This window comes from Muntiacus reevesi, chromosome 2 (assembly GCF_963930625.1).
Source record: "Muntiacus reevesi chromosome 2, mMunRee1.1, whole genome shotgun sequence".
NCBI lineage: Eukaryota > Metazoa > Chordata > Mammalia > Artiodactyla > Cervidae > Muntiacus > Muntiacus reevesi.
In genome coordinates this window covers 176,805,750-176,826,257 of record NC_089250.1, presented here as the reverse complement: position 1 = coordinate 176,826,257, position 20,508 = coordinate 176,805,750, and the positions used below count along the sequence as shown (strand labels likewise).

The 20,508-nt window shown below is 56.5% G+C and overlaps 1 protein-coding gene across 4 annotated transcripts in view; it reads left to right on the top strand.

The window, feature by feature from the left end:
* TNRC18 (trinucleotide repeat containing 18) overlaps positions 1 to 20,508 on the top strand; it is an 81,277-nt gene that overhangs the window by 40,758 nt on the left and 20,011 nt on the right. For 3 of the 4 annotated variants that reach the window (XM_065923735.1, XM_065923736.1, XM_065923738.1), the window contains 7 exons: positions 4,794 to 4,969; positions 5,390 to 5,526; positions 5,750 to 5,878; positions 7,287 to 7,458; positions 8,950 to 9,310; positions 12,464 to 12,739; positions 17,104 to 17,346. In XM_065923735.1, the coding sequence (XP_065779807.1) occupies positions 4,794 to 4,969; positions 5,390 to 5,526; positions 5,750 to 5,878; positions 7,287 to 7,458; positions 8,950 to 9,310; positions 12,464 to 12,739; positions 17,104 to 17,346 (1,494 nt within the window). The remainder of the gene's footprint in view (positions 1 to 4,793; positions 4,970 to 5,389; positions 5,527 to 5,749; positions 5,879 to 7,286; positions 7,459 to 8,949; positions 9,311 to 12,463; positions 12,740 to 17,103; positions 17,347 to 20,508) is intronic. The other variant, XM_065923737.1, reaches the window with a different exon arrangement.

Here is a 20,508-nt window from a genome sequence, read left to right as displayed (position 1 = left end):
GAAGTATGTAAAGCGCCAAAGGGTCAGGCGCAGCCTTGCCGGCCTGCACTCCAGCCAGAACACTCGTGGGGGCGGGGGTGGCGCACAGCTGGGGGGAGGTCATAAGAGCAGTGCAGGGTGTTCAACTGTATTTCCTCTAGAACTTGTTCTACACTTGCACAAGTTTCTAAAATTAAGATCATTTTGTAAGCAACTTTTGTTACCTGCCTTTTCCACTTTGTTGTTGTTCAGTCGCTACATTGTGTCAGATTCTTTGTCCCGATCCTTTGTGACACCCTGGACTGCAGCACACCAGGCTTCCCTGTCCTTCACCATCTCCTGCAGTTTGCTCAGACTCATGTCCATTGAGTTGGTGATGCCATCCAACCATCTCATTCTCTGTCGTCCCCTTCTCCTCCTGCCTTCAATCTTTCCCAGCATCAGGGTCTTTTCCAATGAGTCAGCTCTTCGCATCAGGTGGCCGAAATATTGGACCTTCAGCTTCAGCATTAGTCCTTCCAATGAATATTCAGAGTTGATCTCCTTTAGGATGGACTGGTTTGATCTCCTTGCAGTCCAAGGGACTCTTAAGCACTCTCAAGTTCTTCTCCAGCACCCCAGTTTGAAAGCATCAGTTCTTCGGCGCTCAGCCTTCTTTTCCCCTAAGTATATTCTTTATTAAACATTTTCAACACTGTGCATTCTTAAAACATTTTTTGGAACTATGCAGTTTTCTGCCTGGTGGAGGCCCCAGCCTTCAGTTGAGACCCGACCCGCAATTGTCAGGCATTTTAATTTGCCTTCTTTTCTGTAATTTTCCTTCCTTCCTTTTGCTGTTGTAAGTAATGTGATGATTCCTCTTGGAGAAAAATCTTTGTCCACACCTCTGCTTTCCTAGAGGGTTTGTTCCCAGGGGTGGAATTGCTGGGTCAGAACCAGATCTTTTTCATCATCAGGGTCCAATGCCCCTTTCCTGGAAGCTTGGACGAGTGACACCTACTTCCCTGCAGGCGTCTGTTGCTTTGTGGGTTTTTTCTTTTTTGGGTTGCAGTGCTTGGGCTTCTTGCTGCGGTGTCCTCTCTGGATGTCGAGCACGAGCTCTAGGCGAACAGGCTTCAGCAGTTGTGGCACGTGGGCTTAGTTGCTCTGTGGCTTGTGGGATCATCCTGGACCAGGAGCTGAACCTGTGTTCCCTGCATTGGCAGGTGCCTTCTTAACCACTGGATCACCAGGGAAGTCCTGTTGTTCAAGTTCATTGTTTCTTTTCTTTCATTTAAATAGTTGAGTACAAATTCCCCCCCCCTCCCCCAGAAGACAAATCCCTCTTGATATCCTGCCAACTGGTGGGTTTTCAGTGGGGACCACACAGGCCAAGGGGCCTCTGGGAAGGAGAGGGCTGAGGATGGGTCACCAAGTTTGGGGGCCTCTGCCTGCTGTTGCCTGTCTTCACACTGCTGCCTGATTCATGCACTCATTCAGCTCCTCCTGTATGCCCAGCAGTGTTTGGTATGAGCAGTGAACCAGGCCATCCGCGTGCAGCCCTCGCACTGTTCGGGTGACAAGTGGGAGGCCCAAACAGTGGGAGGGGGTCAGGGCAGGGGTGGGAAGGTGGTCTCCCATAGCAGATAGCCAGGGAAGCCCCTCTCAATAGGTTGGGGAGGGAGATTCTTCTGGGGAAAACTATGCCAGGCTCAAGGAAGAGCAAGTGCAAAGGCCCTGGGGCGACTGTTTGCCCCAGGGTAGAACAAAGGTGAGGAGGCCAGGGACTGGAGGGGAGCCCGGAGGGGAGAGTGATTGCTAGGAAGTGGGATCACTGGGGAGGGTGGAGGTCATCTTTTATTCACTTGGAGTGAAGTGAGGGGCCATTGGAAGGTGGATTTGAGTTGCACTGATAGGATCAGACCTAACTGCAGTCTCTTTGGGGGCTGTGTGGGGGCCGATGCCGGGGCGAGGGCCGAAGTGGGGAGACCCAGTAGAGGCTCCCATCTGCACCCGGGCCCAGGTGCGGGCAGGTGGGTTCCGGGTGGACGTCGGAGCCAGCAGGCTTTGCGAAGGGACTGCGGTTGGGTGTGTAAGGATGAGGCTGAGGGTTTTGACCCGAGTTGCTGGAAGAGAGGAAAGGTTTCTGAGGCGGGGAAGCAACAGGAGGCGCGCGTCTGGGGAGCCCGGCGGCTGGCTGGATGCGGATGCTCCTGGTGCTGCCCTGCACTGCCCTGGGCGCTCTGCAGTGCGGGTCTGGCGGCCTGAGCGTGGGCTCTGTGATCCTGGGGTGGGGGCGGCGTTGGGCTGGAGCGGGCGCTTGGAGACGCCGGTGTGCAGGGGTGCGGGCACCACATGGACAGGGGAAGGCCTGGGGGCCCTTTGCCTCCGATAGCCCCGGACGGACCCTGAGCATCGGTGCCGTGCAGAGTGCCTGCAGGCCTGGGCCGTGAGTGGTCCCGGTCATACGGCAGCTCCAGGGCTCCGGAGCTTTCCCCACGGCCTGGCCACTTCCTGGCGCCGCTGGCCCTCCCGCTTCCCCGCTCCTGCTGGCGGGCAGCAAGCCCGGTGTCCCAAGGCGAGCGGCCATCCTTCCCGCCCTCCGGCACCACAGTCTCTGTGAGGGATGCCTGGTCCCATGGTTCCAGTGTGTGTCGGGCCTGTTCCCAGGTCACCTCCGCGTTGGTACAGCCGCAGGGCTGGGGTATCAGCTCTGGCTACTGTAATAAACATACAAGCGCCGTGGGGCGGGGCAGGGGGCTGAGTCTTGAGTAATGAGTGTGTTCTCATGACTCTAGAGGCTGGGCGCTCTAGATCCAGGGGTCAGCAGGGTTGGGTTGGCTCCTCCTGAGGCATCTCTCCTCAGCAGGCCTGTGAAATTCTTCCATGTGTATCTGTGTCTCCAAACGTCCCCTTTTGTGAGGATGCAGTCTTACTGGATCAGACAGAGCCTACCCTGACGCCCTCTTTAAAGGCTCTGCCTCCTGAGGTGTGATGGTGTTAGGGCTTTCCATGTGGCCTTGGGGGCACACAGTTTCTGGCCTCGGGCCACCAGGCTGCCCTTTGTGTCCTGGGGACCCCAGCGAGGCTGGTGCATTTGGAGGGGGGTTGAAGCAGGCGATGGAGTCGCTGCGTGGTCCCCTCTGATGGGTCAGCTCACCGCCTGACCCAGTGACTGAGAAGCTGACGGCTCGGAGGACCTGGAAGGGATTGGCGGGGGTGTGGCACCTGGGGGTGGGCCACATGCTTCAGTGCCAGCTGCTTGCTGGTGGGGCTCACTGGTGTGTGGTGTCTAAAGACCCAGAAGAGCAAAACAGGGACTCTCAACTCATGCCACTGGTGACATGTGGTTGGGACTTGAGGGGAGCGCTGCTGACACCTAGTGGTGAAGGCGAGGACGCCTCTCAGTGTCTCAGGACGATGCCCCCAGAGCCGCCCTGCAGCAGAGATACGAGCCCATGGCCATGTCAATGGCGCCAGGGTTCAGAAGCCCTGATCTGGGCGATACGCTCGTTAATGTCGACGTTAGGGAGTTCTGCATGTTGAACTCTGCCTGTTGGTTGTGAAGAATATACTTTTCCAGGACTTCCCAGGCGGTCCAGTGGCTCAGACTGCACGCTCCCAATGCAGGGGGACTGCGTTCAATTCCTGGACAGGGAAGTAGATCCCACATGCCCCGACTAGGAGTTGGCGTGCCACAGGTAAAGGTCCTGCATGCCACAAGGAAGATCGAAGGTTCTGCATGCCACAACTAAGACCCAGTGCAGCTGAATTAATAAATACTTTTAAAAACTTTCTTTTTAAAAAGAGAACATATTTTCCCCCTCAAGTACACATGAACCGTTCTAAAAAATTGATCATATGTTAGATCACAAAGGAAACATCAGTTGGAAAATGAAAACTCATGTTATTTTCGTAGAAAGACTGTGGAGAAGTAGGTTCTCAGGTACCACTGTTGAGATCCTGAGTTGCTGCAGTGTTTCTGAAGGGCAGTTGGAATATTCATCAGAGATGAACACACATACCTTGATCATATTAATTGCACAGACAGGCAGAGTCTCTGGAAAATTCCTGTGTGTTTACTACCAAAAAAAAAAAAAAATCTGGAGCCACCTGAATGCCATCAGTGGGGGATTGTTTAGGTAAATTAAAGCTTATCGATCCAAGAGAAAAACTAGGCTGCTGTTACTCGGTTTTGCTGCGTAAAATTGCTGATATTCTAGTGGTTCTGACTTACAGAAATGGCACTTTCTGTTCGGGTTCAAGCTACAGTATGAATGCGTGTGTGTATTTTTGTGCTAATGCAGAAACTTGTTGAGTAGCAACAAGCAGTGTGATGTGGTGTGTATTGATGGGTGCTGATTTCTGCTTGTGAAGGATGCCTGGGTGTTACTCATGTTTGAATGTGTGTAAAAGTTTCTGGAACTACCTGCCACGCAGTGTTGGCCGAGGCATCCTCCCAGGAGGGGCCTGGTGGCGGGAGGAGGAAGGCGTGTGTTTCGTGACTCTTCTCTGCTTGGTTTGTGGTTTTTATCATGTACACATGTGACTTTTCACAATTTATAGAACTTATCATGGGGTTCTGTTTTTTCTGATCGTGAAAACCACGCATAGTCCTTGCGGAAGATTTTCAGGACAGATAAGCAGAGAGAGAGTCGCCTTGTTAGAGCGCGGCTCTGCCGTTCTCTGGTGACCTGCCCGTCTGTGCACAGGCGTGCTGTGATGGACAGGACTCTGGCCCGTGTCCCCTTCCCAGGTGGGGGTCTGAGGCGGGTCGGCCGTGGTGCCCGTGAGCCCGGCCCCCAGAGCACAGGCTCACCTGCCTCCTCCCGCAGGCGCGGAGCGGGGCCTGCCGGTGCGGCCGTCGCTGGAGAGCCTCCTGGCGGCCAGCAGCCACGTGCTGAAGGAGGTGCTGGACGGCCCCTTCGTGGATCCACTCAAGAACCTGCGGCTACCACGTGAGCTGAACCCCAACAAGAAGTACAGCTGGATGCAGAAGAAGGACGAGCGGGTGAGGCATCCCGGGCGTGACTCGGGGAAGCGGGGTGGGGGGAGGACGGGGTAACCCCAGAGAGGCCGCCTGACCTGGGCCTTGGCAGGCTGCACGCTCGGGGGAACCTGTTGCATGCCCAACTTCCGCCACCACCTTGTTGGGTGGTCCCCGGCGGTCTCCTCTTCCCCAGCCTCAGTGTATCATCTAATCACGTGTCAAGGGTGTGTCCCGTGGGCAACGGCTTGGGGGCTCGGGGAGAGCAGATGTGCACGTGACAGACGCCAGCCCTGCCCGAGAGGTGCTTGCGGACCACCTTGGCCTGGACTCGGCCCCACAGGGTTGGCTTTCCGGACCCTGGCGTGCACACAGGGCGTCTTGGTGAGGGGGAGGGTGGCGTCCCCGCTACGAGACCCCGCGCTTACCCGCCGTTCCCTGCAGATGTATGCCATGAAGTCCTCCCTGGAGAGCATGGACGCCATGGAGCTGGACTTCCGGATGCGGCTGGCGGAGGTGCAGCGTCAGTACAAGGAGAAGCAGCGCGAGCTGGTGAAGCTGCAGCGGCGCCGCGATTCCGAGTGAGTGTGACCCGCCGCCCGCGGCCAGGCTCTGTAGGCGCCGCGATTCCGAGTGAGTGCGCCCCGCTGCCCGCGGCTGGGCTCTGTAGGCGCCGCGCTCAGGAGGTCCGCTGTGCAGGCCGCCAGGTGTGCGTGGCCCCGAGTGACGTGTGCGCTCTGTGCGCCCCCTTCTCCGCGCCCCCCCACCCCCGGGTTCACAGCCCAGCGTGTGATTCTCTTTAAGGGACAGGCGCGAGGAACCCCATAGAAGCTTGGCACGCAGAGGCCCTGGCAGGCCGCGGAAACGGACCCACGCCCTGAGCGCCCTGTCGCCCCCCCGCAAGAGAGGGAAGAGCCGCATCCATAGCGGAAAGTAAGGCTGGCCCCTCGGTGGGTCGGGGACTGGCACAGAGCTCGGAGGGGAGGCGTGCGGGCCCGCGCGGGGCCTGTGTCGGCGCCGGGGACCCTCGCGTCCCTCAGGCTCTGACCCGCCGGGATTGGTGGCTCACGGGCAGCACAGTGCGCTGCCCTGGGCCGGCCAGGAGGGCAGGCATGGAGCGGACAGGCACACCCACCCCAGCCAGCAAACCGAACGTCACCCCAGCGTCAGGCCCGTCTTCCTGCCGCACTGGCGTCCTCCGCGGCTAGGGCCCGCTTCCCTCTGTGCTGGACGGCCTCACTCCTCGTCTCCTGGTGCGTTGTGCCCGGGATGCTGCCTGTGACCGGGGCCTCTGCCTCCACGCATGCTGGGGAGAGGCTCCTTGGAGCCACAAGTGGCCGGAGCGAGAGCACTCCCTCTGGGTTAGGTGTGGATAGAGGAGCGATGCTGTGGTTCCCCCAGGCCTCCGGAGCGCGCCTCAGCCTGCGCTAGCAGGGCTTGGGTGAGGAAGCAGGGGGGCCACAGGGTACCTTCACAGCTGCAGGAGAGGCTATGGGTCTTCTCAGGAGAAGACAGCCCCAAGAGCCCCCCTGTCTTGCACTTAAGCTTGGATGTCCCTGACTGACCAGAGGATGCAGAGAGAAATACCCTGTTAGCAGCCACAGGCGGGTGGGGAAAGCCGCTCCCGGAGGAGCCAGCAGAGGCTGGGACTGCCCGCACGTGGAGCCGCCTTGTAGGAGCGCGGACCCTGGAGGTGGGTGCGCCTCCTGCTGAGTCCCAGGTCTGCTGCGCCTCGTGACCTTGGGCCAGGTGTTAGCTCTTCTAGGTGAGCGCCTTCCTCTATAAAGAGGAGTATGTGGAACCAAGTGTTGTTTTGTGGTTAAAATACAAAACACAGACATGGAATGAGACACACAGTAAACACCAGGTAAAAGTTACTGCTGTCTTATATTCATGAGGGTTTAGCGTGAAGCAGGCGACCGATACCGTGGCCTGACTGCCTGTGCTGCTCGGGTACAGAAGAGTGGGTGGCTCCTCCTTCAGAGCAGCTCTTGATAAATACCCGCCCCATCCTGGTGGATGTCCATGGCGTTTCTGATCCGTGTTCTTGGCATGCTTGGGTACAGAGGTCTCTGACCGTGACAGGTTACTTGTGTGTGTGTATGTGAAGGAGCATGAGAGAGAGGGGCCAGCAGAGACGCTGCTTTCAAATTCTTTTTCTCCCCATTAAACGCTCATTCTGCCTCCTTCACAAGTGTCCCAGAGTCCTGGCACCACAGTGCTTGACTCGGCAGTCTGTGCTTCAGCATCCAGAGCCCACCCTTCAGGGCCATGAGGGCGGACCCCGGCCCATGAATGCCGCCTGGCTGGGGCGCTGACCGGTTCCACGTCTGGGTTTCAGGCTGAGCAGCAAGCCCCTGCTGACCTCAGATGACTACGAGCTGGGAGCGGGGATGAGGAAGAGACACAAGGGGCCTGAGGAGGACCATGACGCCCTCGGCGGAGCGGGGAAAGCCAGGGGGAGGAACCAGCCTTGGGACGAGCACGAAACCTCGTCAGACTTCATGAGTCAGGTTGGTCGCCCCGTCTCTCAGGAGTACTGGTGGCTTGAGGTGGAAGGTGTGGAGGGGCCGCTGGGGCTCACACACTCCCTTTGCAGGTCTCCTGGTCCTGTTGCGCAAACACTTTTGGGCTACACTTAACTGTGGAATCACCATGGATAAAATGGAATAGTAACCCAGGCGCGAACGCTTTTTGTTGAGGGTGGCTGCCTTACTGCTAGAACCACTCCTGCAGTCTTGGTCATTGTGCAGAGCGGGACAGTAAGGCCCAGGGCAGGTCAGAGAGCTGGTGAAGTAAGACGGCCCCAGGTGGCGCAGAGGCTGTAAGCCCGTCCTCTGCGTGCTCCATGACCCTCTGCTGAAGCGCAGAGGAGAGGCTGCAAGTTCTTAACCCAAGAGTGCAATTACTCAGTTGTTTCACAGTATAATTATTTAATGAGCAGCTTTACCATTCTGGAGTTTGAAGAAACAAGGGCTTGATGCCATTGTAATTTCCTCTGGGAACTCTCCTGAGGTAAAGGGCCGAGTGCCAGTGCCTTGAATTTTCTTGTTTCTGCAGAGCACTGAAATCACCCACTTGAAGGCCCTCATCGCTGAATACTAACATACCTTGTCGTCCCTCCCAGAAAAACCCTGTGGGAGGGGGCTGTTACAGTTGATTCAGGTGTCAGAGAGAAGGACTTACATAGGGGAGAGTGGGTCCGTGGGGAGGGGAAGAGAGCCAGTTTGTAGTTTGTACGTCAGCATCCTTTGTACTCTCGAACTGTGAAGGGCACTCTTGTTGTCTAATTGACACTATCCCAACTTTTTCTCTCCTTATGAAATGTTACCTGATTAGAGAGAAAATAGCGATGAAATGTTCAAATGAGGGCCATTGAAGCTGCACGTTTCAACAGCAAATGACTCCAGCTGACGGGAGACGCGCAAGCAGGAATTTATCTGTGAAATCTCTAATCATTCTTTCTGCTTCAGGCGTCCAAGGCACACTCGAGGCATTTTCTTGGCAGCTTCAGCCCATTTAGCTGGATGGCCTGGTTTAGGCTGTGAGGCCGTCTTCATCACCTGCTTTAGGCAGCTGAGATAAGCAGATCAGCTGTGCTGTGATCTGGGTTTTCCATCTTTGGGTTCATCCCTCCTCCCTTAATCCAGCCACCTTTCTCCCCCTTGGCTCCCTGGCAGCGCTGTTTGTTTAAGGCGCTCCCTGGTAGGAAGCATAGCGCTACAGCCAGCCGGTGGCGATGATAACTGTAACCACAGTAACAGCTCTTTAATAAGTGCTTCACGTGCCTTTTCTCAGTTCCTCTTCAGCACAACCCAGCGCTGCCTGTGTGTAATCACCCCCATTTTACAGAGTAGAGGAACTGAGGCTAAGAGGAATTCAGCAACGTGCCAGAAAGCCACAGAGGCAGGGAGAAGGAGCCTGGGTTCGTCGGAGCTCATGCACTGAGACCCACTGTGGGTGTCAAATGTCTTAACCTGTGACTTCCCAACTTCCCTTTCCAGCTAAAGATTAAGAAGAAGAAGATGGCTAGCGACCAGGAGCAGTTGGCAAGCAAGCTGGACAAAGCCCTTTCCCTCACAAAGCAGGACAAGTTGAAGTCGCCCTTCAAGTTCTCAGACGGTTCTGGGGGGAAATCAAAAGCGAGCGGGGGCTGCGGCAGGTACCTGACGCCCTACGACAGCCTGCTGGGCAAGGACAGGAAGGCGCTGGCCAAAGGCCTCAGCCTGTCTCTTAAAGCCTCGCGAGAAGGTAAACACAAAAGGGCCGCCAAAGCCAGGAAGATGGAGGTGGGGTTCAAGGCCAGAGGCCAGCCCAAGTCGACCCACTCCCCCTTCGCCTCGGAAGTGAGCAGTTACTCCTACAGTAAGTAGTGGGCCGTGCCGCCTCAGGGCTGTTCTTCCTCCCTTTCTTTCCTTTCCTCCTCTTTCGGCCTCGAAAGCTCGATGGTCTCTGGTGACGTTCTCTCTTCTGCTTTGGCGCCGGTACCAAGTCGGAAACGGAAGTGGTTGTGACGAATGGACGCTGTTCTTTGGGCGGCCATCTGTGATTGGTGGGTGCTCGTGATTGGCGGGCAGGTGGGAGCGGAAGTCCGCCAGCCTTCCCGTACCTGCCTTCCATTGGTCTGCGCTAAGGCCATCGGTGTGAAGGCCTTGTGGTACAGAGTTGGCGGTTACTCAGCCTAGAGCGGTCGCTCCCGCCCTCAGGCGTCAGCCAGTTCTCTAGCTCCGCGTTCGTGAGGAAAGCGTCTCTGGAGCGCACACCAGGGCGGCCTTTCCCGTTGTCGGTTACCCGGTTTGTTTCTGAGGATAGATGCTGAGGCAGGGCCCAGCCTGTCAGATTCAGCGGCGCGGGATGGCCTGTCACGATGGGCGCAGCCTGTTTAATGCCTGGACGGCAGCCGCCAGCCCCATGAGGCTTTCGGGCCCCTGAAACCTAACAGCTGGTGGTACTGAGGGACCGAATTTACGCGGAGCCTGCGGCCTTTGGCGCTTCTTGTCTGGGAACTGGGGGAGCGTGGGTTTCCGGGGCCCGGACGGCCTTGTCCCCACCCCCACCCCTGACGCCCGTCCGTCGGCCCAGAGCCCGCCGCCTGGCACGTAATAGGTGCTCAGTTAAGTACTTGCGCGCGGAACACGTAGTGCCCAGGATGGGTGGGTGCCAAGGGCTGGCCGCCACAGTAAGGCCGGTGAGGGCGGGGACCGCTGCTTGCCTCTTGGCATCTGTCCGCGGGCTTCTTCGAGGGGGACCCCAAGCCGTGACTCGGGTAGAAAACTTTCTCCTTGGTGACTTCGTGCATTTGTGCGACTGGGCCTTTGATCGCCTCTGCCTAGTTCATGGGGTCGGGGGCGAGGGTGATGACTGTTAAGGGCGAGAAATGGTGTGTGTTCTTAAGGAAAGAAAGTTTCTGTGGAGTTAAGATGCCATGGACTGCCTCCGAGCGCTGTCCAGAGCCCTACTGAGCTCGCTGTGTGGGTGAACAGCTGGGAGAAGGTGCCTGGCAGGAGATGAAGCTGCTGCTGGTGTCTGGATTTTAACGTTCCTGGTTTTGGTTGCCCTGGGTCTCTAGCCTTGATGTTCAGATGGGTGTGGGGGTGAGGATCTGCTTTCGTGCCTTATGTCCCCTGGGTGGGATTGGTGGCCGAAGCACCTCAGATTCAGTTGGGTGTGAGCTGAGCGGCACTGCCCAGGCCCCTGGCCGCTGTGTGCCAGTTCTAGAGACTTGTAGCTCCGCAGGAGAAGGGAAGGACTTTCCTTTGCTTGTTTTGGAATATCACAGAGAGAGCAGGGATTGCTTTTCCTTTGATCTTTCAGTGGATGTGGCCTGGCTGGTGGCGGAAGGATCCTCTGCTCGCCCTGCTTACAGGGGGATGAGGCTAGAGTGGGGTTCAGGCTAGAGTCCACAGATAAGCTGAGGTCTTTGCAGGGGTTGGGGGGGCCTCTAAGCTGCCACGTCCACTGCGGCAGATGTGTGTACGCATGCAAAACAGTGTTCAGATTGCTCATCTCTGTTACGTTCTTGTCTAAAACTGCACTGTTCAGTTGAGGGAAGTGGGTTAATGCTGCCACAGGGTGGTCAAAAGGCTTGTCTGCAGTTAGCTGGTGGCTATGGTGTGGGAGAGAGTGGCTGGCTTTGGAGAGAGTGCGTCTCTTCTATTTTTCACAGTCGTCTTTTTGTCTTCCTCGTAAATGGGTGCATGCAGGGTCACGAAGAGGTCAAGGTGTTTCCAGCCTTGAGATACTGTACTGGCAGGAGATGGGCAGGGAGAACGTTGCCCTCCTGCGTTTTCACTGTGGGTTGTAGGGATCTGGTGGCGTGCATGGTGGGTTCTGGTGGGAATCCAAGTTTGTCGTTGTCACGCACAGACTTGTCCTGCCCGGCAAGTGGCTTCAAGAAGGACAGGATGGAGCACACCGGAGGGAGAGCTGTGGCTGGGGGACCGGCAGAGGCGTGTCCTCGTCACACCCAGAGTTGCCAGACCACCCTGCCGTTGGGTGTTGAGTGGAAGGCATAGATGCTGGAGGAGGCAACCAGAGGACCCCTGCCCCCAAGCACACACGCACGTGCGCGCGCACACACACACACTCTCTCTCACGCATTCCTTCTCTTGGACTTCGGGAGGGCAGCTGTGTTTGTTAACGCTCCCAGTTCCAACGGATTTGACGAGATGAAGGGATTACAGCCTTTGGCTGCAGAGCCTTTCTGTCCAATGGAATCTTGCTCACCAGCCTCGTGTGTAGAACAGACCAAAGTGGTGTGAGTGTGCCTGGGAAGGGATTGGAAGGGGCCAGAGCTGTGCCCACTTGACAGCCCCCTCCCCAAAGCCTCATGCAGCTCCAAGGCTGGAGACGTGAGGGAGGCCAGAACCAGCATGCTGGTCACCCAGCTCTGATAGGAAAAGGAACGGGGTAGAGCTGGGAACCACAGTATCATTTGTCAGACACCGCTGTCCTGACATTGCCGAGCAAGAAGCTGGGTTGTGAGTCTTTACACGCTTGCCCCGAATACCACTGGGAGCTGGTGCTTCAGGAAAGAAGGGCTGTACCTGAGTCCTTCCCCTCTTAGGTTGCCTCCCTCCCCACAAGGAGCCCATGGGCTGGCTGCAGTCCCGTGGGGTGGACTGGCCTCGGCAGTGACCTCCCCGCACAGGGCAGAGACCTTCCTGAGAGTGGGGCTCCCGCCTCCTGCAGGGCCAGGAAAGACTGTTCGCCCTGTGGCCGTGTGGTGGGTGGTGCTGGAAGCAGCGGCCCAGCCAGGGTCTGGGTCCAAACCGTGCAAGATGGGTTGTGTGGGGCCTGCGGCTCAGAGGCCTCCCAGGTGAGAGGTGAGGCCCGGATGGGGAGGAGCGAGCCAGGTGGTGCAGCTCTGCTGGTTCCATGGCCAGTGGGCGTTTGGACCTCTGTTCTGGTGCGTGGCAGAGTGTCCTCAAAGGCGCCGAGGCTAATGGAAGAGACCCCCAGCTCCCTCCCTCCCCTGGCTCTGTGACTTATCTTTATTAAAAACTACTTTGACTGCAGATACGGATTCAGAGGAAGAGGAGGAATTCTTGAAGGACGAGTGGGCTGCCCAGGGCCCCTCCAGCTCCAAACTGACACCTTCCCTCCTGTGCGGCATGGTGGCGAAGAATAGCAAGCCGGCCGGCGGCCCCAAGCTGACCAAGAGGGGCCTGGCGGGCGCCCGGACTCTGAAGCCCAAGCCGGCCGCCGGCAGGAAGCAGCCGTTTTGTTTGCTGCTTCAAGAGGTCGAGCCCCGTTCCTCCTTCAGCGATTCCTCGGAGGACTCGTTTGACCAAGGTTACTAGCTCCAAACACAAAATAACCTTCCGTGTTTCCTATCGAGCGAGTGAGTGCGAGAGCGAGAGCGGGGCGCGAGCGCAGGGAGGGCGGCCAGGCGCCGCCGGGATGGCCCGGCCAGGGCGGCCGTCCGGTTCTTGGCAGCGTAGCCTGCCGCATCAGCCTGGGTCCTTTCATTTTTGTTTTTATTTGTACCTGTATCATTGTGATAATACCATTGGCTGGCTCTTTTTGAGCTTTTATATGGACTGTTTTTAGTCTTCCTCCCCTTCTCCCTGCTCCTCCTGCCCACCACCCTCCCCTTGCCTCCCTGCCCCCTGGACCGCAGGCCTGGGTGGATCCTCCTGGCGTGGCCGCGGAGGCCTCCCAGGGGACGTTTTGTAAATTGAATTCTGTTGTGTGGGCGTGTGACTTGATGTTTGTACCGCGATTTTGGTAATACCAAGCTTTATTAAACATACCGAGTTCATTTTTAACTAAACCCGTGTGCCTTGTCTCTCTTGCTGTGTCCTGACTGGACCATTAGGTTGCCGCTTCCCTCATTTGTTCCTCCCCTCTCCCTGCCCCCACCCCACCCCCATCCCCACCCCACCCCCCCCCCACCCCAGAAGGGGTAGATGGAATAACGCAGTCTGCACTCTCTCTATTATTCAAATATCCCTGGTAGCTGTTGGCATGCCTTTCATTTTCCAGGTTTAAAGTCAACTGCTTTCACCTCAAGCTTCATCCTTTTTTTTTTTTTTTTGTTAAGCTGCTTGTTTGTCTTTTGTTTTCTTAAAGCTTCTTATGCAACAGTGGTTAAAAAACACTTGTAAATACTCATTTTCTAACACATGTTTCTGCTTTGAAGGGCATGTAGGCAGTGCAGGGTCAAGACCACTCTGCGTCCCCCGAGTTTTGTTGTGAAATTCAAAGGCTTCATTGCCGTGTTAGGGGCAGAGCTCAGAGTCGTCCCAGGAGTCCCAGGCTGGTCTGCCCCCCGCCTCGCTTAGGCAGACAGGGTTGGTGTAAGGGACCCCTGTGAGCTCCTTGGTAGACTGACTTGTCTCAGTCTTCCAGGACCTCCACTCCCAGATGTCCTGGGGTGGGGGCGAGGCTTTCCATCCTAGTTTAGGGTTTGCTTCAGGGTGGACCCCTTTCAGGGACCCCAGGGATCCGAGCCTACATCCTTATGCTGACTGGGAGGCGTTCTGGATGATCAGGAGAGGATGCAGCTGGGGCCTAGGGGCTCAGGCTCCCTGTGTGGCCCCCACACCTGAGTGAGCACAGCCTGGGCCGCTAGGTCTCCCGCCGGCCTCGTCTTGTGAGGCCTCCCCAGCCCCGGCCTCTGTGGACACGTCTGGCTGGTTCCCCATTCCCCTCTCGCCTTCCCGGGGCTGGGTCCCCACGCCTCCTTCCCCATCAGAGACCAGAGTTACAGCTTCCAAGGTTTGGAGCTCTCCCACCCTAGCCCAGACCCTGTAGAGAAGCAGGCAGCATCATCCCAGATCTGGTAGCCAGGGGCCCACCCACCATCAGACAGAGCCTGGATAGGGGGCAGGCAGTTCCCCACTGCACCCAGATCGCTGGTCAGGTCTTGAAAGGGATATTTGGGTAATAGGGCCTTCCTGACGCCTGGTACTAAAACACCTAACTGGCTTGGCTTTTCTGGTGTGTCTGCTTTCTCCCCCCAGCAGCTTGGCCATACCTTCACCCTTGACCCCTTCCCATGACGCTTTGAATGTCTGTTTTGGTCTCTCGCATTTGCTCTCACGCTGCACTCTGGACGCACAGCGAAGGCTGGGAGTAGGGCAGACGCGCAGCGGGTCACTGAGCTTGGGTGCGAGCCGGGCTCGTTGCTCCGTAGGTAGGCACAACCCCTTTCTCTGTGTCCCTTCTGCACCCCCCACCCCTCGGGGTTTGCCCCCATCGGCTATGGCAGCAGCGGATCAATTTGGCATTTATGGATCAGGTTTTGAAAAACCAAGTGACGAGAGCCAACCCCCACATACTGAGCCAACAGGTTTTTTTTTTCCCTCTGAAAAAAAAAAGTTTTTCTTCATTTCCTCGGGTTTCTTTGTTGGGACTTTTTCTTCCCCCTGCCCTTGGCAAGCTCTATCGCCTCAGGTGTGGACAACTCCAGAAAGGCTTTCTTGGTCCCGAGACACCTCCCCTCTCTCAGCTACCCCTACCGCCTTGGGCTCTGGCCTGAGCAGACCGGCCACCGTGGGAGGAAGCCAGGGTGGGCCCACAGGCTCGTGGGAGCAGGAGGTGGGGAAGGGTCTCAGGAGACCAGGGTAATCCAGTCAGCATTTATTTTGTGGGAGACACGCCCTTTCTTTTGGCTTTTTGCTTTCCAAACATTCTTCCATCCCGTGGTGATGGGTTTGAGCCAGTCCTGGCTTTCTGGGATCCAATGCAGACATTCCAGACAGCCAAAAACCCAGAGCCAGACTGAGAATCCTGGGTGGGAGAGAGAGCCGGAGTCTCCACACCTGAGCAGCCCCACGTCCCACCCCATGCCCCCCTCAGCCCAGCCAGCCCCCCTGCCCGCCACCCTGCTCAGACTGGTCAGCCCCAAGGTGGGGAGGGGGGTGGCCTGCCCGAAGCAGGGGACCCAGGTGCTGCCAAAAGTCTGCCTACACTTAGCCTGCTTTGCCGCTGTGGCCCACTGGGCGGAGACAGAACCATGTGACGTCCGCAATGTGAATGGATCGCAAGTGTGCACGGCCTGCCTGCCACCTGCCCGTCCCGCCGGCCTCCATCCCGCTGCCCCCATCGCTCAGGGAGCCGGGTCTCCGTCCGCTCACCCCTCCTAACAGCCCTCCTCTCTCTCTGCCTCCTTCCTCTCTCAGCCCCTTCCGGGCCTTCCTCGAGCTCTCGTCTGCCTCCCTCACCGAGGGCTCACTCGGCTGGGACAGGCAGACCAGACCCCCCCACCCCCACCCCCGCCTCCCTGGCACCCCCGGGGCCGCCTCTTTGGGCCACTTACTGCAGCTCAGCAAGCAGGCGGCTTGGGGGCGTTGGCAGGAGAATGTGGAGTTGGCTACCATCTAGGGCTCGCTCGCCCCCGGACCCAGACTCCCGGCCCCCAGACAGTGCAGAGAGGCGGTAGCTCATAATCCTCCTTCCTCTTCTTGCTGGTGAGTCCCCTCCAGGCTCCCAGCGCCCCTGGGCAGACGGGCACCTCCTTGGCCACAGCACCTCGCGGGCAGGCAAGCCGGGCGCGCTCCCACCCACCGCCCTGGTGGGGTCAGCTGAGCCGTCTCCCGAGAAAGGCGGGGGAGCTGGCCTGTACCTCCAGGCTGTCTCTCTTCTTGGCGGAGGACTTAATTCATGTGCATGGAAAGTCACCTTTTTTGGTGCGGCCTCCAGCCCCACCACCCACCCCGTCTTTGTGCCGATGTTCCGAGCTGGACCAGTTCTTGGGGAGAAGCACCTTTCTGTCTCACCAACGAGTGAGGCAAGCTGGGGCTCCCTAAGAGTCTCTTTCCCACTAGGCCATGGGCAATGAGCCGCCAGCCCCAGGTTCAAGTCCCGCTCTGCTGCCTGAGCATCTAACTGTGTCGAGCAGAGTGGGCGGACCCGCCCGGGCGTTCCCTTCCCGCTTCCTGGCCTGGGAGCTGTAGCCGGCTTGTTCCCTTGGTTGAGCTGAGCTGAGATTCTCACAGATAAGGAAACAGCAGCTCTGAGAGGACTGTACGTTTGCTCCAGGTTTCCCCGGGGTGCTGGGCCCCAGCTGTGGACCCCCGGAGTCTGCTGAGGGTTCCCGTCAAGGGAGCACCCCCCCACCACCCCCCCGCCCACTCCGAGATGAGACTGAACTCCACCTTCTCCTGCTGCTAGCCAACCCCCGGCCTCCTGTAGCTGAGACTGCCCCCTGCCCGCCCCCACACACCCCGGGGGTCTGTGTCCTGAGCCCCGGCCTGCCCCCGCAGGGTCCTTCCGCCCCCCCCCACCCCCCTGCCCCGCCTTCACCTCCCTCCTCCTTCCTCCCGCCTCCTCCCCCGGCTTTCTTGTTGTGCGTCGGGTTGTGTGTGCGCGTGTGTGCGTGTGAGACCTTGGAGAGCTCTGTCTCCAGTCCTCGTCCGTGTGTCCATCCCCACCCCCCACAGCACAGGTGCATGTCGGTGCTCCCCTGCAGAAAACACTCGACTCCCAAAGCCGCCGCCCACCTCTGGGCTGCCCAGGATGCCCAGGTCTTGGGCTCGCTTTGATGGCCGGGGGCGGCTGGGTGGGAGGCGCCTGGGCTGGTGAGGAGTCCGGAGCCGGGCTGGAGCCGCAGCCCCCCCTCGCTGGCGTGGCGGCGGCGGCGTGGGGGGCGGCGGGGGGCGGCGCTGGCCCAGGCCAAGGCTCTGACTCGCGCCCTGTTTTCTGCACGCCAGATGAGAGCTCCGAGGAGGAGGATGAGGACGATGAGCTGGAGGAGGACGAGGCTGCCGGCGGCTATAGGCTGGGCTCCCGGGAGCGGGCCCTGTCGCCAGGCCTGGAGGAGAGCGGGCTGGGCCTGCTGGCGCGCTTTGCAGCCAGTGCCCTGCCCAGCCCCACTGTGGGGCCGTCCCTGTCCGTGGTGCAGCTGGAGGCCAAGCAGAAGGCCCGCAAGAAGGAGGAGCGCCAGAGCCTGATGGGTGAGTCCCGGTGGTGGGCCGCGGGGCGGCGGGTCCCACTGTCCGGCCTGCAGGCGGGGCTCAAGAGAAGGACAGGAACTCTGCCTCTGGGGCCGGGCCTGGGCGGACGGCCCCAGTGATGGGGTCACCCCCCGCCCCCCAGCCTGCCACTCCCTGGGGAGGGGTCTCCAGAGCTGTGCTGTGACCTTCACTGTTGATGCTTCCAACAAACAGGACCTCTGGCGCCCAGTGTCAGGCAGCTCTGGGGTCTGCAGAGGCCTCGGATACACACCCTGGGGGCTGTGGAAGCCCACAGGAGGCCCCTGACCCAGCCCGGGGGTAAGGGAGACCACTACAGGTTGGTAACACGTAGGCTGAGCCAGGAGAGAAAAATGGGAGTTGGCTAAGGTGATGTAGGAGAAATGGAGGTGTACCTGAAAGGAACAGGCCACACAAAGGTCTGGAAGAAGGGGAAGCTCTTTACACTCAGGGCAGTTAGGAGGGGCAGTTTATTCAGTGAGGTGCGTTGGCCCAGACAGGGCAGATTTCATGGGCCTGGGGTTGCAACCCAGTGGAGGTCATTAGTGGTGGTGGCCAGGTGCCAGCTTACTGTCCTGCTGCCCGCGTGGGCAGACAGGCAGCAGGCACCAACACTCGGACCGGAGGCCCCGCTGTGTCCTGGCCCTGCGTCCCTCCTCTTTCTGCGTCTCCAGTCGTATCTCTGCCTTCTTGGGACGGACAGACACCTTGGGACTGTCTCCTGGGCCGAGCTCACCTTCACCAGGGGTTGATGTTTGAAACCGAGATGGCTCCACATGTGTTTGGGCTGTGAGCTCCCCTTGCCCTTTTCTGAGCCTTGGAGGTACACGTGAGGCCCTCCTGGCAGGGGCTGGGGCATGGGAAATGGGCCCTGCTTGCTACCCTGCCACCCCGACCCCCAGCCTCCCCTAGCTGCCCCGACTTCATGCAACCCAGCGCCCATTCCCAGCGGCCCGCACCACCTCCCGGGACCACGTCTTTTCAGGGCTGGGCGACCCAGTGCTTTCTATGCCGAGAAACGTCCCACTGTCAAGACGGACCGCAGTTTGTTTCTTCATTCACCTGCTCAAGGGCTTCGAAGGACATCTGGGTGACATCCTAGTTCTGGTGGTTTTCACTGAAGCTTCTCTAGACTTCTGTGTGCAGGTTTTTGTCTGGACATGTTTTCAGCTCCTTTGGGTAAATACCAAGGAGTGTGATCACTGGATTATATGCATATCTTAAGATCACGCTTAGTTTTTTAAGAAACTGCCAGACTCTCTTTCAAAGTTAACTGTACGGTTTTGCAATTCCGCCAGCAGTGAATGCGAGTTCCTGCTGCTCAGCATCCTCACCAGTGTTTGGTGTTAGTCTTTTGGATTCTGGACATTCTCATTGTTTTAATTTGCATTTTTCCTACTGATATGCTGTGGAGCATCTTTTCATATGCTTATTATTTGCTATCTGCATATCTTCTTTGGTAAAGTGTCTTTTAAGGTTTTTGTCCTATTCTTAAATTGGGTTATTTAATTTAAATCTTAATACTGAGTTTTAAGAGTTCCTTTTGTATTTCAGATAACAGTCAGATGTGTCTTTTGCAGATATTTTCTCCTAAATCTCATCTTTTCATTCTCTTGACAGTGCCTTTCACAAAGCAGAAAATTTTAATTTTACTGAAGTCCAGCTTATCAGTTCTTTTTTTTTTTTTAATGGATTGTGCCTTTGGTTTTGTATCTAAAAATTTACTGCCATACCAAAGGTCATCTAGATTTTCTCCTACATCATCGTCTAGAAATCTTGTATTTTTGCAGTTTAAGTTTAGGCCTGTGGTCCACCATGAATTAATTTTTGTGAAGGGCGTGAGGTCTGCGTCCAGGTTCTGTTTTTTTTCGCATGTGGATGTCTACTGACTCCAGCACCATCTATTGAAAAGATTCTCTTTTCCATTGTCTCGCCTTTCCTCCTTGGTCAAGCGTCATCTGACAGTTCTTATGGTAGTCTGTTTCTGGGTTCTCTATGCCGTCCCCTTGACCTGTTTGTTCTTTTGCCAATATCTCCCTGTCTTGATTACTCCAGCTTTACAGTAAGTCTTGAAATGAGCTACCTTCAGTCCTCTGACTTTGTTCTTATCTTTAAATATTGAATTGGCTGTTCTGGGCCTTTTGCCTCAATATACAAACTTTAGAATTGATGTCTACAAAATAACTTGCTGCTATTTTTATTGGGTTTATTAACATTGAATCCATAGATCAATTTGGAAAGAAATGACACCTTGACAGTATCAGTTCTTCCTGTCCCTGACAATGGGATATCTTCTTTGATTTCTTTTATCAGATTTTTTTTTTTATAGTTTTCCTCATATGTATCTTTTACATATTTTGTTAAATTTAGCTTACTTCATTTTCGGGATTGTTAATGTAAGTAATACCAGGTTTTAAATTTCAGATTACCACTTGTTCATTGCTGGTATATAGGAAAGATTCTTATTTACTGTGCCACCAGGGAAGTCCTTTTGGATGCTATTATAAATGGAATTCTGTTCACTTTTGGAGTGTTTGCTGCTAACATATAGAAATGCAACTACTTTTGTAAATTGATCTTATATCTTGCATCCTTGCTAAACTCATTTGTTCTAATAATTTTTTTAAAGTAGATTCCTTAGGATTTTCTATATATAAGATCATCTCATCTACAAATAGAGGTAGTTTTATGTTTCCCTTTCCAATGTATATTCCCTTTATTTTCCTTGCCTAATTGCTCTGGCTAGGATCTTGATGCAATGCTGAGCAGCAGTGGTGAGAAAAGATATCTTTGTTTTTTTTCCTATCCTCCCTGCCCCATAGATATCTTTGTGAGAAAGCATTCATACTTTTTCCATTAAATATGATGTTGTTTAGTTGCTCAGTCACGTCCAACTCTTTACGACCCCATAGACTGTAACCTGCCAGGCTCCTCTGTCCACGGAATTTCCCAAACAAGAATACTGGAGTGGGTTCCCACTTCCTTCTCCAGGGTATCTTGCTGACCCAGGATCTCTTCCTTGAACCCAAGTCCCCTGCTTGGCAGGTGGGTTCTTTACCACTGAGCCACCTGGGAAGCCCACAGATAATGTTAACAGTGGTTTTTTCATTTGTCGGGTTAAGGAAGTTTCCTTCTGATTCTCGT